This window comes from Cuculus canorus, chromosome 27 (assembly GCF_017976375.1).
Source record: "Cuculus canorus isolate bCucCan1 chromosome 27, bCucCan1.pri, whole genome shotgun sequence".
NCBI classification, from domain to species: domain Eukaryota; kingdom Metazoa; phylum Chordata; class Aves; order Cuculiformes; family Cuculidae; genus Cuculus; species Cuculus canorus.
In genome coordinates this window covers 7,009,905-7,030,623 of record NC_071427.1, presented here as the reverse complement: position 1 = coordinate 7,030,623, position 20,719 = coordinate 7,009,905, and the positions used below count along the sequence as shown (strand labels likewise).

General features: G+C 56.4%; 1 protein-coding gene across 3 annotated transcripts; it reads left to right on the top strand.

The window, feature by feature from the left end:
* The first annotated feature begins 13 nt into the window (after positions 1 to 13).
* Positions 14 to 20,717, top strand: ARHGAP45 (Rho GTPase activating protein 45). 3 transcript variants are annotated; one of them, XM_054050082.1, is made up of 23 exons: positions 14 to 1,707; positions 3,886 to 4,216; positions 5,844 to 5,987; positions 7,035 to 7,119; positions 7,513 to 7,585; positions 8,080 to 8,158; positions 8,508 to 8,645; positions 8,886 to 8,950; positions 9,490 to 9,600; positions 10,225 to 10,305; positions 10,565 to 10,744; positions 10,969 to 11,106; positions 11,654 to 11,844; positions 12,165 to 12,325; positions 12,722 to 12,799; positions 13,143 to 13,244; positions 13,579 to 13,742; positions 13,873 to 14,061; positions 14,405 to 14,542; positions 16,210 to 16,448; positions 16,758 to 17,019; positions 17,771 to 17,873; positions 18,040 to 20,717. In XM_054050082.1, the coding sequence occupies exons 1-23, from the start codon at positions 1,618 to 1,620 to the stop codon at positions 18,396 to 18,398; spliced, it is 3,501 nt and encodes a 1,166-aa protein (XP_053906057.1). In that variant the 5' UTR covers positions 14 to 1,617; the 3' UTR covers positions 18,399 to 20,717. The 3 variants fall into 3 exon arrangements, with proteins under 3 accessions (XP_053906057.1, XP_053906056.1, XP_053906055.1); XM_054050081.1 differs by lacking the exon at positions 14 to 1,707 and adding an exon at positions 1,750 to 2,636 and having other exon boundaries at positions 11,654 to 11,808; XM_054050080.1 differs by lacking the exon at positions 14 to 1,707 and adding an exon at positions 1,752 to 2,636.
* The last annotated feature ends 2 nt before the right edge of the window (positions 20,718 to 20,719 follow it).

The following is a 20,719-nucleotide window of genomic DNA, read 5'->3' as shown; positions in this document are numbered from 1 at the left end:
GGAGAACGGGGGACACGGGCATCCCCGACCCCTGGGCACAGCCCTGGACGGACATGCTCGTGGGCGGACACACGAAGGCATGCTTGGACGGACAAACGCACCGCCCGACCCATAGACCCATCCCTGGACGGACACACAGACAAAGACACACAGGCACACAGATCCCTGGATGGACACATAGACACAAACATCCCTGGACGGACACACAGACACACACAGAGACGCGTACATTGCTGGACAAACACAGAGACACACACACACACATCACTGGACAGCCACATGCGCGCACACACTCCCCCCCCCCCAGTCTCCTGTCCCACGCCTGGTTTACCCACCACCTCACCAGGTGCTCCTGTGGGTGATCAGACCCTGGTGGGGCCATGTTACCTGGATGGGGAGAGTCATGGGTGGGGGATGGTGGAGGCACAGGCTGAGGGGCATCCAGGACCACCCTGACACCAAAACTTCCCACAGGTGAGGCAGAGCTGGGAGCACACCATGAGTGGGAGCCCCAAGCCATGCACCCCACGCACCCCAACACCCAGAACCTCCAGGAATGCCCCGTGGGATGGGGCTCATCCTCCTGGGACTGATGGCCACCCCAAAAAGGGGCAAACAGAGGCTTGGGGGTCCCATGTGGGCACAACTCCAGCCCTGCAGCCCCTCATCCCTCCGTGCAGTCATGGGGTGCAGAACCAAACCCCTCCTGCTACAGCCACAGAGAGCGACACCTTATCTGCCACCTTCTGTAAGGCTGGAAATGTCCCTGAGCCCTCTGTAGCCCCAAGGGGCAGCCATGGAGTGCAGCATCAACTCCCCCTCCCAATGGCTACCAAGAGCCCACCATCCCCAAGAGTAATAATGTCTTCTCTGCCACCTCCTATAAGGCTGGAAGTGGCCCCAAGTCTCCCAAGGCCCTCCATGCAGGCATGGGGTGCAGCACCAACCCACCCTTGTCAATGACCACCAAGAGCCCACCAACCCAAGAGCAACAATATCTTCTCTGCTGCCTCCTGCAAGGCTGGAAGTGACCACTGAGCACCCCAGACCTCTCCATGCAGCCACTGGGTGCAGCACTAAACCCCCGCCCAAGAACCCACCACCCCAGAGAGTGTCTTCTCCAGATGGAAGTGACCCCCAAGCCCCCCACGCAGTCACGGGGTGCAGCACCAACTCCTTTTTGCCAATGGCCACCAATCCACCACCCCAAGAGCAACGATGTCTTCTCTGCTTCCTCCTACAAGGCTGGAAGTGACCCCTGAGTCCCCCAGATCCTTCTGTGCAGCCATGGGGTGCAGCACCAACCCCCCTGCCAACAGCCACCAAGACCTACCACCCTGATGACATCTTCTCTGGTTGTAAGTGGCCACTGAGATCTACATGGCCCCAAGGGGCAGCTGGGACCCCCTCTTCCCCTCCCAGCCTCATGCCCTGGGTGCGCATTTGGCTTTTCCTGTTTCAGGTTTGCCTGTGAAGCTGATGAGGAAATAAGGCAGCGTCACACGCGCCCTCCTGACAGTTGGCCTCGCGAATGTGGCTGGCGCAGTGAGGAGCACAGCTCTGGCAGCCGAGCAAGAGGGTGCCCAGGGCAGGGGCTCAGCCACCTCCCCAGGAACTATGTTCTCCCGGAAGAAGCGGGAGTTGATGAAAACACCTTCCATCTCCAAGAAAAGCCGGGCAGGAAGCCCCGTCCCACAGACACTGCCGGTGAGCGTCCTGTGTGGGGGCCATGGAGACACTGGGAAGAGCCGTGGGGTGGGGGCTGTGGGGTCATGGAGTGACTGGGAAGAGCCATGGGGTGGCAGCTATGGGGCTATGGAGCCACTGGGAAGAGTCATGGGGTGGGGGCTGTGGGGCCATGGAACTGCCAGGAAGAGCTGTGAAGTGGGGGCTATGAGACCACGGTGTCCATGGAGCTGCTGCAGAGAGCCATGGGGTGAGGGCTGTAGGGGCACAGAGCTGCTGGGAAGAACCATGGGGGAATGGGGACTTCGGTATGTCCAGGGGGTCCGTGAGGAGAAGGCCAAGGAAGGACCCTGCTCACTGGTCCCGTGGAGTGGGATTTTGCCCCACACAAAGGGGATGGAAGAGGAGGCGAGTGGGGCCGAGGAGGAAGAGGGGGCTGCGGTGAAGGTCAGTGGAGCGCGGCAGTGGGGGCTGAAGCCAAGGGTTTAGGGAGGGCAGAGAAGCCCGCAAACCTCCCGGGGCATGGGGTGGGTAGTTGGGGGGACACTGGGCTCAGGCAGCCTTGGCCGCGTGGTGTTTTTATTGACTTGGGGTCAATAAAAGCACTTGGGGTGCCGGGGGAAGCTCTTGCCTATGCAGGGCTGGCCAGGGATCCTCTGCGCATCGTGGCACTGCCCGCCCTGCGCCTGCGCTGCACCCGCACCCCATGGGGCAAGACGGGATGGGAGTGATGGGGCCCCAGAGCCCACTGGAGGCACCTTAGCAAGGGGTCCCCATCCCTGTCCCCACGCCGCGAGGGCCTATGGGTGGCGGACGGAGGGATGCTCGGGCGGGCAGCTGGGAAAAACAGCTACAGCCCCTACTCGGCGGGGCGTCGCATGGCGGGGAAAACGTACTCACCCCATCGTTCCCTGGACTCACTGTCTCACGCGCCTGCCGTGAGGCTAATGGTATGGCTGGGTGAGCCCCACGGGTGCTGGTGGGGAGGGGTGGGGTCTCTGGGTTGCTGCATCCTGAGGGGAACAGGTTTTGAAAGGTTGGGGTGGCCCCATAGAGATGATGCAAGGGCTGGAGCACCTCCAATACTAGGACAGACTGGGAGAGTTGGGGTTGTTCAGCCTGGAAAAGAAAAGGTTCCAAGGAAACTTTAGAGTGGCTTCCAGTACTGAAAGGGGCTCTAGGAAAGCTGGGGAGAGGCTCTTGATCAGGGAGTGCAGGGACAGGATGAGGGGAAAGGTTTTGAGCTGAAAGAGGGGAGATTGAGATGAGATTTTAGGAACAAATGTTTTCCTGTGAGGGTGGGAAGGCCCTGGCCCAGGTTGCCCAGAGCACGGGTGGCTGCCCCATCCCTGGAGGGGTTCAAGGCCAGATTGAATGGGGCTTGGAGCAAGCGGATCCAGTGGGAGGTGTCCCTGCTCACAGCAGGAGTCTGGAACTGAGTGGGTTTTGAGGTACCTTCCAACCCAATTAATTCTATGATTTTGGGGTAGGGGCCTTCGTGCACCCCCTTGCTGCCCCTCAGTGTCCGTCCGGTCCCAGGGGCCGCATGGGGCTGAGCTACCCCACTTTGCTCTCACTCATGGCAGCCTTGGACTCCCAGCCAGGTCAAAAAGAGGAAGGGAGGCATGGGGCCAGATCCTGCTCCTGTTTGGCCCTGCAAGCATCCCCGTGCATGGGGAGCTCCAGCACGGCCAGTGCTGGTGGGGACAAGGCAGCATCACCCATATGGTTAAGGTGTGCCCCCAGGACAAACCTAGACCCATGGGGGCTGTGAGGGGCCAGTGGGGGCTGTGGGGCCAGCAGGCTGAGAGGGGGCCAAGCCAGTTACTGGTCTGTGGTTTCAGAGCCAGTGCTGCTTGTGAAAACTCTGTGCTAGGGGTAGTTGACCCACTGGGAGCCTTGGACATTGCCAGCTATTCCCGGTGATGTGGCAGGGATGGAGGATTCAGCCAGGCTGTGCGGAACCTTGACAGCTCCTGCTCCACCATCGAGGGATGTAACCACCACCGGGGGCTATGCCTCATGCCTGCTGGGCAGGACAGCCCTGAGGCTCTGCTGGGAAACCCAGCTGAGAAAACTGAGGCACAGCACAGCCGCAGCGGCTAGCACCAGCCCTGGTACAGCAGAGGGTCCCAGGGCGCTGCCCTCTGTCTCCCAGAGCTGCCTTGCCAGGGTCTCACACTCCTCCCTGCTTCCCAGGACCTGTCCCGCAAGGATTGTCTGGAGGCCCCTGGCTCCAGCCTGGGGGAGCTGCCCTCCACCAGCTCCAAGCTCAGCACCAGCCCCAGCGCCGTGGGCACCCTCAAGCGCCCCACCAGCCTCAGCCGCCATGCCAGTGCCGCTGGCTTCCCCCTGGCCGCAGTGGGACCCAGGGCTGTGCCCAAGGGCCACAAGACCCCCACATCCTACAGCCCCGTGGACAGCGGGGAGGGCCTCTTCATCGACACTGAAGACATCTCCCAGCTGCTGACGGACGTGGCCCGCTTCGCTGATGCCCTGGAGAACCTGCGGGATGTGGTGCTGCGTGATGGTGAGTGCTGGGATGCTCACGCCAACCCCAGTGCTTCCAAACCAGAAGAGCACAGGAGCATCCTTCCATAGGGATAGACCAGGCCCATGAGTGGGGCACTCTGTGGGGCACTGGGACCCCTAGGGGGCTGTACCAAGCCATGGCAGCCGTGGGCAGAAGGTGGCGGGTGGCTGCTGGGAGCTCGGAACCAGGATAATGCAGCTTCCTGCCTGCAAGCTATTTTCATCCACCCGCTTTCCTGTTTACAGCACGGCGGTGCCAGCTGCCTGCCAGGGCCCCCAGAGCCCTGCAAGGCACCCAGCATGGCTCCCCAGGTCCCCACCCACTGGCTGAGCCTCACCAGGTTGGCCAGTGGGATGGGGACAATGTCTCAGTGTGGGTGCAAGGCTGGGGGGGGGGCTTTGGGCAGGCATTCCTGGCCAAGGAGGCAAAGGGGATGGCGTCAATCTCGTGGTTCCCGTGGCAAAGGGGGTGTGTGTGTGTCACATGATGGTGTGTTTTTGGCAATGGTTTTACAAACATGTTGATGCATCCCCACTTGCTGTGGAAAACAGCAGTGCGCAGCCCAGGCCAGCAGCCAGACCCATGGCATGGCCAGTGGTGAACCCATGGCTAGATCAGTAGCCAGATCCACGGTGGGGCTGGTGGGGACATGGCAAAGGTCTGCAGTGCTGGGTGGACAGTGGGATCGATGCCTCCAGGTCCCTGTGAAGGTCTGGCCATTGCTGGGCAGGGAGAAAACAGCCCTGAGCGACTGTCCTGCTGCCATCCCCACTTGGGTCCATGCTTGCTGCTGGACCCCATTTGGGACACCCAGACAGTGCCATCCCTAGGCTGATGAAGAAACAGACAGAGGTTGGGGCTGACCTGTGGAACACACTGTGCTTTGGGATTGTGCAGTTCTCCTCTGCACCCATCCAACCACATTCCCAGCTCTGTTCCCAGCCTCGTTGGTCTCCTTACTTTGGAAAGGATGTGGAAATGGGAGAGGAGCCAGAGGAAACTCCTTCCTGACCCGGAGCTGGGGGGTGTGCCCAGCCAGACAGTGGGGGCCAAGCTCCCATCCCAGTGCTTCCCTACTGGAGGCTCCCCGCCTCCTAACAATGCTGCCGGCACCCAGTCCCATGCTGATGGAGAGCGGGACTGGACCACCAGTCTGGCAGCTGGGGCCCAGGGAAGGACAATTCCCATGGAAGGTCTCCATGGGACATGGTAAGATCAGCTGGACGAAGCACAGCAGCTTGACAGACCCGCTGCATCACTCCCAAGAGCTGGGAGTGCCTGTCTGGTGGGGAGGAAGGGAAGGAAATGAGGAGGAAATTCCTAAACTGCTTTCAAGGGAAAAAGTTACTATTGAGGAAAACATGCCTGAAAGGTCAGGCTGCCCCAGACACGCTCCTGCGCCAGACAGGGACCGTGCTGGGTAGTTAAGTCATGGTGGAGATGGAAGGAGAGCACTGGGGAAGTGCTGGCCAAGCAGGGTGCAATGCCAGCCCCAGGAAGCCCTGAAGCCAAGGGGATGGGCTGCACGGTCTGGGAGCCTGGTGGGACCCTGCCTGGGATGTGGCTGGTGAGGGGTGGACAGAAGTCTCAGGAGGGCAGGGATGCACAGCCCCCTCTCTTGCAGACGCCAAGGAGCCCCAGCGGCCACTGGCCCATGAGTGCCTGGGTGAAACCCTGCGCATCCTGCGCCAGGTCATCAACAAGTACCCACTGCTCAACACCCTGGAGACCCTGACGGCCGCCGGGACCCTCATCTCCAAAGTCAAGGGTGAGACAACAGGGCTGGGAGCTCTGTCTTGCTCTCTTCCTGCTCCCGGCTGGGATATGTGGGGCCCAGGGAGCTCATGGGGGCTGCTGGGAGTGGAGTTTCCCCATGGATGGGTTGAGGGGATGAAGGCATCAGCTGCCTGCTTGCTGTGGTTTGGTGTTAATTACAATGCAGTGTCAGAAATGACAGAGCCCAGACTCTTGCCTGGGGGTTTCCAAGCAGAGCTGAAGGAAAAACACTTAAATAATCAGACCCTGCTCCTGGCAGCATTGCGTGTTTATCAGAGCGGGCTCTGTGGAGCCCAGATCCTGGCTGGGACACCACCTCCTGCCCACAGTTACACCAGCAAGGAGGGGGACGGCTGTGCTAACCGCAGGCAGAGTACAAAATTTTGTGTCACCGTGCTGCTTCCTGGACACCAAACAGCAACCACGAGGGGACAGGAAGCCTCGTGGTGGGTGGCAGGAGATCCGTTGTGGGGCTGGGGTTGGGATGGAGGGAGTTTAGGCTGCCCACGCCCCCAGGCAGTGGGGGTCTTGGCTCAGAGGAGCTGACCCAAAAGGCACCAGGGTCCACCCAGCAACCCTTGCTGAATGCAAAGGCACCATGAGTGTCTCTTGTCCTGGGCGTCTGCCAAGAGCTGTCTGTGCTGGTTCCTGCTGCCACTGGTGGTTCCTCTTTCGGCCCTGGGCCCTGGAGGAAGCCATCATACCCCAGGCCCGGAGCTCTAAGAGGTGCTGTGAGTGGAGGCAGTGGAACAGGTCCACAGTTGGCAGCACTTTTCCAGCCCAGGGTGATGGGAGTAAAGAGAAACATGAGCCAAGTGATGCTGGCAGGGAAGTCAGCCCTGGGAGAAATGGGGTGGCAGAGGCACCTCACTGTACTAGAGAAAGTCCATCCTCTGTAGGGATAATCTGCTCCTCACTGCTGCTCCTTCGAGCCCGATCCAGCCCCACGGCACAGCTGAGATAGGTGGAATCTAGCAGGTCCTCATCCTGCTGGACACAGGGACAGGTGCTCACAGTGACAGGGATTCCACATTTCCAGGTTTCCATTACGAATCCAACAATGAGACAGACAAGCGGGAGTTTGAGAAGGCCGTGGAGACAATTGCAGTGTCCTTCAGCAGCACGTAAGGGACTTCGGGCAGCTGTCCCCCACAGAAGGTGCCCTGATGGACTCCATCAGCCCCACCAGCCAGGACACATCTCCCCTCCTTCCCCATCCCCTCATTCCCACACACAGCCCCACTAGTTTGGGGGTGGTGGGGACCAGGGAAACCCCATGGGGAGGGCAGATTCACTCCTGCTGCTCACACTAGCAGTGCCTCCAGCAGCCCAAAGCCTGCTCAAGCCCTCAGACTCCATCTCCTGGCCCCTCTTCAGTGCTGGGCCAAGCTCTGCTTCTCCACCTGAACTGCCAAGACCACATCACGTGGAGCTGAGCTGACCCCAATGAAATCAGGTCCCTGCTTGTCACTGCCCATTCTCCTTTAGCTGAATCCATTGTGTTCCTCTCACCACAGCGTGTCCGAGTTCCTCATGGGAGAGGTGGACAGCAGCACCATCCTCTCCATCCCACCCAGCGACCAGAACCAGGTGAGTGATGCCTGCTCCCATCGCATGGGTCTCGAGATGCACTGAGATGCTCGCACCTGGCTCAGGAAGCTGGGATCGGCCCTAGACTTGGGATTCCCATCTCGCTTCCAAACCTATCGGAACTGCGTGTAGGCTTTGCCTGCTTGGTCCTGTCCTCAGCACCTTCCCAAGAAGGGGAAAAGCCACTTGGCAGATTGATCCAAAGGGCAAGGTGGCTTGGGAAGGAGGAGCTCTGTCAAGAGGCAGAGAACGGGGCTCTGGTCGCACTTCCTAGTTCTGCCCTGGGCTGGTGTGTGCACAGAGCAAGGTATTTCTCCAGCAACATTCTTGTTAGCTCATGGTCTTCCTGTAGAGCCATTGGCTGGGCAGAGGAAGCTTCCAGCAAAAGCAGAAAGGCTCCAGCAGCTCTGGGTTTCTCTCTCCACTCACCAGCCCCTCCAGCCACTCCCTGACCTCTTGTCTGATCAGTCCTTTTTCTTTCCCAATTCCCAAAGAGTATGGAGAACCTCTACGGGGGGATCCCCGGGCCTGGAGCAGACGGCATGCCTTCGGGCATGGAAAGCTATGACACGGGTAAGTGGGGAGCATTCTGGGTGCAAGGTTTGGGGTGGTAGGGTGCCTGGCTGAGAACACCAGCCAGCAGGAACCAGCATCTTCCCAGTTCTGAGCCACACACGGCTCCTTGGCTCAGCTGAGGAAAGGCAGTGCTGGTGGGACACCAGCAGAGCACGATGCTGGCACGGTTACAGGGACATTTTCAGGGGTGAGCTAAACTGTCCTGGGGTTTTCCTGGCTGTTCCAGTGCTCAAAACTGGGAACACTGGGAACTCAAAGTTCGTTTGGAGGGACCAGGTCACTGGACACAGTGGTACACTCAGCCTCTCCTCTTTCTCTCCCCGCCTTCCTCCTCGCCCCATCACAGGCCGTCCTCCTGCCGAGGAAGTTGATGTGATGCTGCAGCGCTGCGAGGGTGGTGTAGATGCTGCCCTCCAGTATGCCAAGAACATCTCCAAGTACATGAAGGACCTCATTGGGTATCTGGAGAAAAGGACCACACTGGGTGAGATGGGGTGGATAGCAGGTGGGTCCTCTCCAGGGTGGGGCTGAGCTCCTTGGAGCAGCATCACAACAGGTTGAGGTCCTCTACAATCGCATGTGTGAGGCTGAGGGAGTCGGGCACTGTGAGGACAGTGGTGACTTTCCTTCCTGAAGTTCCTGATCTGTTTATGAAAAGGAATCCAATCAGCAGGGAAATCCTTGTGTCTCCTATGTCCTTTCACTTCCAACCTTTTTCTTCTAGAGATGGAGTTTGCCAAAGGGCTTCAGAAGATGGCAAACAGCTGCAAGCAAACCATCAGTCAAGAGGTAAGCCCACAGGTCCTGAAAGCCACCCAACATCCAGGGTGGTGGGCTGTATCAGGAGCAAGCAGCCCTGGAGAGCTTGTTTCGCAGGATCCAGATTCAGAGCTCAGGAGAACAAGCTTCCAGTTGTCCAAAGCTCTTTGCTTGGCAAAATTCACGTGTCCAAACCAAAGCAAAGGATAATGCTGAGACCCTCCAAAAGCTCCTCCATTGGCAGATAGAACTTTGTCCTGGCCCAGCCAGGTGTGCCAGCAGGGAGAACCTGGACACGCTCACACAACAGATGCGCTTGGCCCCAGCTCTCCAGCCCAGACACCGGCCAGGTGACACTACAGGGCCCTTCCAGCCTCCTCTGACCTCCCTCTGGGCAGTCCCTTGGCAGCCTGTGACCACACTCTCCTTCCAGGATGGGGCTTTTACCAGCTGCAGGCAGCCAAGCTTAGCCTCTGTCTCTTCTTCCCTGAATGCAGCACCAAAGGACACATCTCCTCTGGTTTGCACTGTGGTGCCGGGGCTCCGAGTGCTATGTTTTCTCATTTCAGACAAACATGCCCTTCCTGTCCATCTACCTGCTGGCCCTGGAGCAGGATATGGAGCACGGGACGTCGGTTCTGCAGGCTGCCAACACTCTGCAGCACCAAACCTTCCTCCAGGTGAGAGGATGAAAGGTCATCTCCAAAGGGTCTTCCCTGGTGGCTGGGCAGTGAGGGAGGATGGTGGTCTCTTAGTCCTCCTGCCTCAGGCAGCTCTTCCAGAAACCGGATTCCAGAGGCTGCTTGGCTCAACCACCACTTGGGCTCGGTGTTCTGTGGCTTTGCTCTGGCCTCAGCAGATCAATGAACCCAAACTCTCAGCCAGGTCCTTTGAGGGGTTAGAGACAGGGTCTAGGAGAAACCCCACAATTCTGGCAAATCAAACAGCACCTCCTTATTGACCTCCACCTCATTTGAGCCCCCTCTGCATTCCCACATTCCCCACCAGCACAGACCATGCTGCACCCATCTTGCAGGGAGTGCTGCTCTCTGGAGCTGACTGCCTGGCATTGAAAAGGGTGGCCCTTAGCTCAGCCTCGAGGGAAACTGCATATGGTCATTCCCACCTAGGCTGCTGATTTTTGTTCCTGACACAAGTCCTCCCTTGTAACCCAGCCCAAATGTGCTGGGGAATGATAACAACCACCACAAGGAACTTCTCCTTGCAAAGCCTTTTGCAAAGGGAAGAGCAAGCGAGCATTTTGCTCAGCCCACTGTGGGGGCTGCTTCTCCCTCCCAATGCAGCCGCTGACAGTGAGACGCCTCGAACATGAAAAACGAAGGAAGGAGATCAAGGAGCAGTGGCACCGGGCGCAGCGGAAGCTGGTGAGAAATGGATGTGCAGCAGGGGTTTGCACTCCCCGAGCCCAGCCTGGAGCACTCCCATGGCACATTCCCCTCTGAGAGTACCGTCTCCTTGCCCCTCTCCAGCAGCATTAGGTGCTTTATCCCAGTGCACCTCTGCTGTGCTGGGAGACAATGGGAAACACACAGTGCAGTGGCCAGGAAAGGAGCCCTGGGGAGCTTGTAGGGGATAATGATGCCCTTGCAGAGTTAGGTCCTCACCCTCTGTTTTCACTGGTAGCAAGAGGCAGAGGTCAACCTGCGCAAGGCCAAGCAGATCTACATGCAGCGCAGCGAGGAGCACGACAAGGCCAAGTACATGGCTGTGAAAGCAGAAGAGGAGCAGCAGAACATGACCAGCGCCATCACCACCAAAGCCCTGGACAAGAAGAGGCGGCTGGAAGAGGAAGCCAAGAACAAGGTAGGAACGTGACAGCTCTGGATGCTGATTGAGCATCTAAACCTTTTCACTCTGTGCTGTCCTAGCACAGGGGCAGCCCCGAGCTGAATGGACTGAACTGAGCTCCCTACAGCTCCTCGGACATGGTGCAGGAATGCCTGGAGGAATGGGGTCCAAGTGCAGAGAGCTGTTCTTGTTCTCCTTACCTGTGAACTGCTTCCATTCCTTGCTCTTCCAACTTGCAGGCAGAAGAGGCGATGGCCACGTATCGGACCTGCGTTGCAGATGCAAATACGCAGAAGCAGGAGTTGGAGGATACCAAGGTGAACTCCTTGAGGCAGATCCATGAATTGATCAAACAGAGTGACCAGGTCATCAAGACGGTGAGTGGGGCTGGCTTGGAATAGCCCAGAGGCAGGAGGTGGCCATACCTTGCACTGGGAGAGTCAGAGCTGCTTCCCCAGCAGACCTGGCTCGGCTGCCCCTATTTCAGATAAGGTCCAGGTGGATGTAGAGCTCTCCTCACTCCCTTGTGCTCTGCAAATGGCCTCAGGCTGCACTAGGGGAGGTTTAGATTGGATATTAGGAAATATTCCTTCATGGAAAAGAGTAGTGAAGCTCTGGCAGAGGCTGCCCAGGGCAGTGGTGGAGTCTCCATCCCTGGAGGGGTTCAAAACACGTAGATGTGGTGCTTCAGGACATGGTTTAGTAGGGATGGTGGTGTTGTGTTGATTGTTGGACTGCATGATCTTAGAGGTCTTTTTCAACCTTAATTATTCTATGATTCTATGAAAAGTCAAAGCTCAAGGCTGCAGACCAAGCACCACTCTCTGCTCCTGATTTCTCATCTAACTTGGAGCTCCTTGTCTCTCTCTTCCTTGTAATTAGCCTCAGAAAGGTCACATCTGATTTTCTCTACGTTATTTTCAGGCCACGATCTCCTTCTACCAGATCATGCACATGCAGACGGCTCCACTGCCTGTCAACTTCCAGACATTGTGCGAGAGCAGCAAGCTCTATGACCCCGGGCAGCAGTACGCCTCCCACGTCAGGCAGCTGCAGCGAGGAGATGAACCTGAAACCCAGTACGACTTTGAGCCCTACGTGTCACACAACACCTGGTAGGAGAGGAGAAGGGGAATCTGCCCTGGTTTACACTCATCTCTGTCACTGACAGCCTCCTCCAGGCTGGCACTGAGCTCCCCTGCGGAACCCACCATGCTTTCTGTGTGCATGTAGGCAGCTCCTGCTGGGAAAGCTGGGGCCGAACAAGCTGGAATTTCCCTCACATCCTCTCAGATGGATGAGTCTGGCTATCCAGTATTTATGAGAGGACTGTAAATCCCAAGACAAGTGGAGAGCAGCCATGAATAAGGTTTCCAAGTGTCCTTCCTTCTCATCCACTTGGACATTCCCCTTTCTCCTTCTTTCTGCCCACCAGGTCCCCCTTTACTCGAACACGCAAAGGCAGCTTCAATGCCAATGACTTCTCAACGAATGCTGGCTCAGATGGGGCTGGGATTCCCAAGGATGGGAGCATCTTGGAAGGAGGGGCAGGAGCTAAGGAGCAGCCAAGCAGGGCAGTGGCAGCTGAGCGGAGAGGTAGGCCCAGAGGAGTCTGCATCGCCGTCCCCACAGCAGCACTTGCAGCATCCTCCCCCAAACTGGAGCAGCGTGAGATCTCCATGGTTACCAAGGAGGGATTCCCTTTGCAGCAGTGTTGACCAGCTTGAAGCCTTGCAAGCTGAGTTCTCTGAAGGATGAACAATCAGATCCATGGGGTTTTTTGCTAACAGCTCATTCCCCATCTTCCCACCTCCTCCTTCCCTTGCTGGATGTGTTCCTGAAGGCATCCCAACCCTTTCACCAAGCTGCCAACAGGAAATCAAGCAGCTTCCTTCAGGAATTTCAGTGTGTCCCAGAGTCTAAGCTCGTCTCTGTGTTTCTCTTCTGAGCATGGGATACAATCTCAAATCGGCTTTCTGTTTTCCTCCGCAGGTGGGAGGGGACACCAGGTCCATAAATCCTGGCCAACCTCTGTTACGGAAGCTGACAGCAGCCTGGATTCAAGCGCAGGTAGATTCTGAAAGCAGCCTGGGGCAGGTGGTCCTTCCCCTCTGACACAGTCAGGGCACTGGAGTGCAGTGGGACCCAACACTTCTCTTTTTTACCTGCCCTGTGATAACACTGTGTTATAAATAACTGCTCTGGTCTCTGTTTCGGATGGGATGGGATGGAATGGGATGGGATGGGACGACTGCAGGGCACTGTACCAGCACACACTGCCGCTGTGAGATCCCAGTTTCTCATTTTCAAGGCACACAACTGCTTGCTTGTGGGAATTGGCCACAAGCATCAAAGCACACACAGGAACAACTCTGCCAGTAACCTCCTTGCCCTGTGGATTTTCTTTTGGCAGGTGAATTCAGCCACAAACTCCAACGGCTGTCTTCCAATGGCACCATGTCCTCCAGCGAAGAGCTGGAGGAGAAGGATGAGAACACCACCCCCTTTGAGCAGAGTAGGTGACAGCACAGCAGATGATGCCTACATGCCATGGCAGAGCCAACAGCATGCTGCCTTTGCTCAAATTTAGTAGTTCTGGAGGGAAACCAATCTGAAATGATGGTAACCTTACCAGGAGCCCAATAGCATTTCCTTTCCCAAGAGATGAGGTCTGCTCAGACCAGTGGGAATAGGTGACCTGGGGCTGTGCACCTCAGAGTGTGGGTTAATCCCAATGTTTCTAACCACTGGTGCATCCAGCTGGTTGTCCAATCTCTGATAGTGACCCTTCTTCTCTGCCCTACCTCCTCAGAAGCCAGGATGCAGCTGTGTTTTTGTTCTATTTGTAGGCATCAATGGGATGACCCCAGAGATGACAGCTCCAACAGGGCCCTTCCGAAACATTGGTTTATCCAAGGCTGCCCAGACTCATCGGCTGAGGAAGCTCCGTACCCCTTCCAAGTGTCGGGAGTGCAACAGCTATGTTTACTTCCAGGGAGCAGAATGCGAGGAGGTAAAGTTGGGAGACGTGGGTAGAGAGCTCGGTGGGTGGAAGGACATGTCCCATGAACAGGGTGACCTCACCACTGCCTAGGGTCCTGTGATTCGCTCCACACGCTCCTGCATTTCCCTGTGTTTTCCAGTGCTACCTGGCCTGCCACAAGAAGTGTCTGGAAACCTTGGCGATCCAATGTGGGCACAAGAAGCTCCAAGGGAAGCTCCAGCTTTTTGGGCAAGACTTCACAAAGGCTTCTCAGAGCAGCTCAGATGGAATCCCCTTCATCATCAAGAAGTGCATTTCAGAGATTGAGAAGCGGGCACTGAAAACCAAGGTGACGCACTCTCTCTTCTCTCTTCCATCTTTTTCAGCTCAGCTGCCTTCTCCTGAAATGAGCTTCTCCTCATTGTGAAAACCCACAGGCTCATTTTTTCAGATTACTGGAGGCAGGAAACCACTTGGCCCTGATCCTCCAAACTCTGATCTTGGAACCTCGCTTCTCTTGCCTCCCTTTTTCCTGTGGAATGACATCTGAGTTGGAAGGGGGTGTCACAGAACAACTGCTGAGAGAGATTTGCAACTTCAAAAGGAGAGGGTGGAAGCTAGAAGCTCACTGTCTTGAGCAAACGCGAAGAACATGTCTCCTCACTTCAGCTCCACTTTTATCTCCTTAACAGGGCATCTACCGAGTTAATGGTGTCAAGACCCGTGTGGAGAAGCTTTGCCAGGCATTTGAGAACGGGAAAGAGCTGGTGGAGCTGTCTCAGGCCTCTCCACATGATATCAGCAATGTCTTGAAGCTCTACCTGAGACAGGTAAGGTGCTAGTGACACCTTCTGCTGGGGAAGAGGCAGGGGAGAGATGGCCAGAGAACTAACTTCCCTAAAGACAACGTGCCTTGTTCTCAAAGTGATGCCGGCTGTCTCAGTGGCTGCTGTTCTACCTGACCCGTGGTACTGAGGGTGGTGAGAGGACAACCATGGGTGGTGAAGGGGCAACTGTGGGTGGTGAAGGGGTCCCTCCCAGCTGGGAGCTCAGCGGTGGAGATGGAGGAGGCAGGGCCTTGGGAAGGAGTGGGGAAGAGGGTTCACCCCATGCCTCTGCTGAGCCAACCACAGGTTTCCTGCTTTCGCTGAGCCCTCACACAACTCCCCCGCCACTGCTGCGTGTGGCTCCTCCATCGCTGCAGCAGCAGCACTCAGACCCACAGACAAACAACATGCAGAAGCACTAAGTCCCCCCACCCCTTTGCAATTGGGGAACTGGGTACATGAAAAGGGAAGTGATACAGCAAAGGTCGCTCCGCTCGGCAGAGCCAGAGCCGAGCTCCTGTGTCCTTGAGCAGCACTCTGGCCCTTGGCAGAGCCCTGTGGTAGACTTCGCTGGGTGCTGTACCCTTTGAGTTGGTGGGCTCGGGTGGGCACTATGCCCCTCAGGTTGGCGGGCTCAGCCAGGCGCTATGCCCTGCTCACAGCCATTCTCCAAATGCCAAAGTGCAAACTCAAAAACTGGCAGAGTCACCCACATCCTCCAAGGAGCTACCACAAGGTAGAGGGAGAGGAAGCAGCTTCTCTTTTGCACTGCAGTCTCGATGCTTAACTCTTGCGCTGCCTTTCCGGGAGGGCTCTCATGCGTTACCTCAGGCATGAAGCTCAGCTCAAGGAGGGAGCCTTGTCCCAACATTCCTGGTGCAGCAAGAAGGGCTCTGAACTTCTCTGCCTCTGCGGCTTCTCCAGAGAAGAAAAAGAGAGCGGAAAGAGAGGAAGAAACCAGCCCTGAGCAACAATCTGACCTCTTCCTGCAGAGCAATGGGTTTAAAATCCCTCCAGAAGAGGGGTGGCCTGGAGGGAACTCGCTCTGCTGCAAGAGGCAGCCTGTCCCCAAAAACATCTGCTTCAGCTGCTTGGAAAACATTGCCAGCCATGCAAAAATACAAAACCACCAATTAGTCAACTCCTGCTCCGGCTGCTTTGTACAAACTTCAAAGCAAGAGTTTCCACCTAACCACAGCCCCACCTTTGCTGCAGGCTACGTAGGTTAGATCCTGCCTTCCCCACCCTGGCACATTCCATTCCTGCCCTCTTTCATTCCTGCCCTCTTTATAACCACCTCTCCAGCTGCAGGACCTGCTCAGCCCACCCTAGGTCAGAGCTTTTCTAGGGAACCCAACCTTCACCTGGAGGTACCAAACCAGCAAAGAGCATGCACAGATTGATCAAGTAATGCTTTTCACTTGAACCTCACAGGTACTACTTAGCTGGGACAAATGAGGTTGGATTTATATGCTTCAGGGATGGATAAATAAAGATTACCTGTTGGGGAGCGTGCTTTGCAAGCCCTGGGGATGGTTCCTTGCTGTAGAAAGGCTCCAGGTTTCCTCAGCTCAACAGCATAGGGCAAGTCTGGGTCTCATGGAGGGGTGAGCCTCCCACTAGACCGGGAGGCATGGCTCTCCAGCACCCATCTCCCTCTGTTCTTGCAGCTCCCAGAGCCCATTATGCCCTTCCGCATGTACAACGAGCTGATGGGCCTGGCCAAGGAGAGCTTACAGGGCGTCGAGGCCAAAGGCAAGAGCGGGAAAGGGGGTCCTGAGCTCATGGACAAAGGAGCTGACACAGACAAGGTGGTGGTGAACCTGGTGCTGAAGCTGAAGGAGCTGCTGAAGGAGCTTCCCTGGGAGAACATGGCCACACTCCAGTACCTCCTGCAGCACCTGAGAAGGTGAGAAGGGCAGGTTCAGGGCCCACACGGGGGCTGGGTCACCTTCCCTAGAGTGGGAAGGTGACTGCAGCCTCCCAACTGGCCTCACACGGGCAGTAGGGACAGCCCGGCCCTTTCCAGGAGCAGGGAGGGAGATCCAGACCTGCAGCCATTTCCGTGCCACTCACAAAACTTGCATGACCCTTTACTGCTAGCCCAGCATCTCCTCCAGCCTGGATGCACCAGGCTGGGCAAGCCCTGCCTGTCCTTCCCACCCCTTCTCCTTGCCTGCCAGCCTGCTTGCTCTCACAAGTTCCTCTTCCGCGCCAGGATCGTGGAAGTGGAACAGGACAACAAGATGACCTCAAGCAACCTCGGCATTGTCTTTGGGCCAACACTGATGCGCCCAAGGCCCACAGATGCCACTATTTCCTTGTCCTCGCTGGTTGACTATCCCCACCAAGCTCGCATCATTGAGGCGCTCATCATCTTCTATTCAACCATCTTTGAGACCAAGGAGACTGCAGCGATGGGTGACTCGGGCAAATACACCACAGACAGTAAGGAGGAGCCAGCCAGCTGCTCCGACCTGGTAGGAGTCTCTTAGGGGATGCAGAGCCAACAAAGTCATAGAATCATGGAATGGTGCAGGATGGAAAAGACCTCAAAGCTCATACAGTTCCACCCCCTGCCATGAGCAGGAACACCTCCCACTGGATCTGGTTGCTCCAAGCCCCATCCAACCTGGCCTTGAACACCTTCAGAGATGGGGCAGCCACCACTGGTCTGGGTAACCTGGGCCAGGGCCTACCCACCCTCACCAGAAGACATTCCTTCTTAAGATCTCGTATCTCCCCTCTTTCAGCTTAAAACCGTTCCCCCTCAACCTAACCTTGCACTCCCTAACCAAGAGTCCTTCTCCAGCTTTCCTGGAGGCAGCCAGCTTCTGCTGGCAACCTCGAGCAGATCAGCTAGAGTAGCCTCCCCTGCAGACCTTACACCCCCAACTCTCCTAACCGGGCCCTTGGATCCCGGCAGTGATGTTCTCCATCCCTGCTCTGCCACAGGATGGTGCAGCGCCAGTCAGGTTTCCTTCCCTTAGGAAACCCGCCTTGCTTCAGCACATCCCCACATGCATCCCCAGTTCACTTGCAAGTGATGTTCTGTTCCAAAAGCACAGCCTCAGTAGGTGAGACAGGCAGTAGTGGGGTGGAGCCCCCACACCCTCACAATGGGACAAGAAGATGGCATTTCTCCACAGAACATTTTCTGGAACCACCTCTCAGGGTCAGAGAAAGTTCTCTTCTTCTCCCTACCCTGACTATTTCACCTCTTCCTCCCAGGCCAGTGCAGGCTCACAGCCTGCAGCTCCCCCCGGCAGCGTCCCCTACCTGGAACTGCCTTCAGAGAAGGGGAATTTGGATTACAGCCCTGATTCGTTCACAGGTAAGCATGCTGGTGGCTCCTCTGCAGTAGGCACAGCTTCCTTGGGAAATGTGGGGCAATAACACAGCCTTGCCCTGTCCTGAAGACCACAAGTTTGGTGAATAAAGCTCCTGTGGATGCTGTGGTGCTGCATAAGAGCATAACACGGAGCTCCTTCTGCCTGCAGAGTCCGGCGACCGCTCTGTGGACTCAGACTCAGAGCTGGAGGACAGTGCATATGGGGGCCCACAAACCCAGCTAACAAAACAGGAGAGCGAGACCAGTACAGACGAAGCTCAGTTCTGCGATGAGGGGAGCGAGGGGCAGCGGAGCCGGAGCTGCAGCATGGGCCAGTCAGACGCAGAAGGCAACGCTTTCCACTGCCGCAGCCCATCAGAAGAGCAAAGTGATGCAGAGGAATACCCCGAGAGCCACTTCCCCACCACTGACACAGACAACACAAAGCCATCCAACAACGCATCCACACCTGCTACTACCCAAACCCTAGGAGCCAGGCTCAGCGAGCAGCAGCCCCGGTTTAAGTAAGCCACCAAACAAAGCCCCTGTGGATGCTGGGATGAAGGAAAGGGACAAATCCAGACTCTTCCCGGACGCAGCAATGCAGAAAGTTGGGATGTTGAGGGGTGGGGAAGGACAGCAAGGAGCTGCAGTCAGCTCAGGGAGGTTGGTGTGGCAGCTGCAGACATTTCCTTGTTGCATGGCTGGAGCTTTCACACAAAACCCCTGAGCCCCTTCGCTCCTGATGCGGAAAATCGGGTCGGTCTGGGAGCCCCTGCTCAGCCCAGGAAGGACATTTCTTGGGAAGGAGCTGAGCAGGGCAGACCTTTCACTTGTTCTTGACTGGGAAGGAACCCAGGGCTCTGCCATGCCCGTGCCATGTCACAGGCTTAATTTTTGCTGTGCACCTTAACCCCATGCCTCTACTGCAGAAATCAAGGTAGGAGGTTTCATAGGATCTAATCGTCCTCGTGGGACGTGGCTGGAAGGGGAGAAGGGGCTGCCAGCAGGTGACACAGGGAAGAGTTCCCCAACAGCAGGCAGGAGTATGACACTGCAGTGAGGCATGGGCACTGCAGGGACAGATGGACAACACCAAGCACTGTGGATGCAGGCTGGCTTTGCCAGCCTTGGGAACACCTCATTGGGAAGGCAACACAGACAGAGGAGCACTGGGTTTGGTGTCACTGGGTAAGAGCCATCCATGCAGAGCCAGCCTTGTTTATAACTGACTGTTCTGGGCACCCAAAGTCCAGACATGAATTTGCCTCCTCAGCACTTCGAAGCAACCCAGGACTCACCAGCAATGCCTTTCCTGACTCTGCTGACAGTGCCTGCACTGCTGCTTGTGTTCATGGGCATTTTTCTACTTGGCAGGAGCCACCACAAAGAGCAACTGCAGGCTGCGAGTGAGCACAGGGTCAAGGTTTCCTGGCTGCAGAGTCCTCAGCATCGCATGATCTCTCAGGGTTTCTAGTTTTTGACAGACATTTGGTCCCCAAAAAATCTAGGCTGAAGGTCCAGGACCACACCTTGGTGGTCCTGAGATGGGGCTGGGCACGAAACAGGTCACCCAGGGGAGATGCCTCCTCTTTCCAGCAGCATCACAGCTTGAATTGAGTCGCAGCCCCTGCCCATGCAAGCAGCTTTTTTGCTTCGTAAAGCTCTAACCCTTCAACGTGAATCTACTACCTCTGCTGGCAAAGGAACTTAACGGGTTAAACAAGACCAGCCCAAGTATTTTTTTTAAAGCTACAAGATTTTTCTGCATTGAAGCATAGAAAAACGAGTAGATTTTAAGCCTAGACAGAGCTGAAAGCCATTTCCCTCTATTCCCCTGCTTGTACCTGGGCTGCGTTCTGGTTCCTCGGCCTGGGAGGGCATGCAGTGAGCAAGGAACAACTACTCCCAGACAGGGATGGATGAGCGGGCACCCCACAGGCAGCAACTCGCAGCCCACTGCTTCTAAGACATCGCACAGATCCAAAGGTGCTCTCTAATGATGAGCCATACCCTTCCACAGGGAGATGCTGGATACCAGCCACCTCTCACTCTGCCCCAGGTCTGAAAAGCCCATCCCAACCAGACAGTGAGGAGAAGAGAGAGGCAAATCTCTGGCCAGGGAAGCACGAGTGGTGTTCAGAGCATCACAGGCACCTCATTTCTGTATAACAGGGACATCAGTAAATGCCTGATCCCTCAGAGGATCAGCACAGGGGGAGCTTGGGCTCCACCACTCCCAAGCTTATTGGAAACGCATCCCAGCACAGCAGATTAAAGATACACAAACCTCAATTTAATTCACAGCCAGATGGTTTAGAACTGAGCCAAAGAGCCAGAGATCCCTGTGGGACACTGCTCAACAGCTCTGAACAGGATGGCTAGATTGTTCCAGCAAGCCATTTCCTGGAGGAACAGGGCTAAGCGCCCCAGCTCCCAGCACTGCAGTACCGTGTGTGTGTGTGTGTGCGCGCGCACGCACACGAGATGGTGAATGGCGTGTGGATGTGAGAGAGGAAAGGGACAAAGCTGTGCTGAGCTCTGCGCAGTACCAAGCACCTTCCTGTTTGTTTATTAACTCAACGTGTTCCATTATGGCACACCTGCACTGCTGTATGATGCCACGTTATGTGTTTTGCTGTGTTCGGATTTATGTGCTTCCAAAGAAATAAACAAAACTAGTGTGTTCCAGTCTGTGACTGTCCCAGAGACCAGAGTTTTCCAGACTCTACGGCTGCAGGAGGCTGAAGGAATACTGAGTATTTCTAGGAAGTAAAACAAAGTTCAAAAACCTGAAAAGGATTGAAATGGAAGTGACTGGGGGGTCGTGAGTGACTCACCATGGCTAC

Bases quoted from the DNA above. Each gene is read 5' to 3' on its own strand.
- ARHGAP45 (XM_054050080.1), top strand. From the start codon at position 2,508: ATGCTCGGGCGGGCAGCTGGGAAAAACAGCTACAGCCCCTACTCGGCG. The intron at 8,646-8,885 runs GTGAGATGGGGT...TTTTTCTTCTAG, and splicing joins GGAGAAAAGGACCACACTGG to AGATGGAGTTTGCCAAAGGG. The intron at 13,743-13,872 runs GTAAAGTTGGGA...TGTGTTTTCCAG, and splicing joins AGGGAGCAGAATGCGAGGAG to TGCTACCTGGCCTGCCACAA.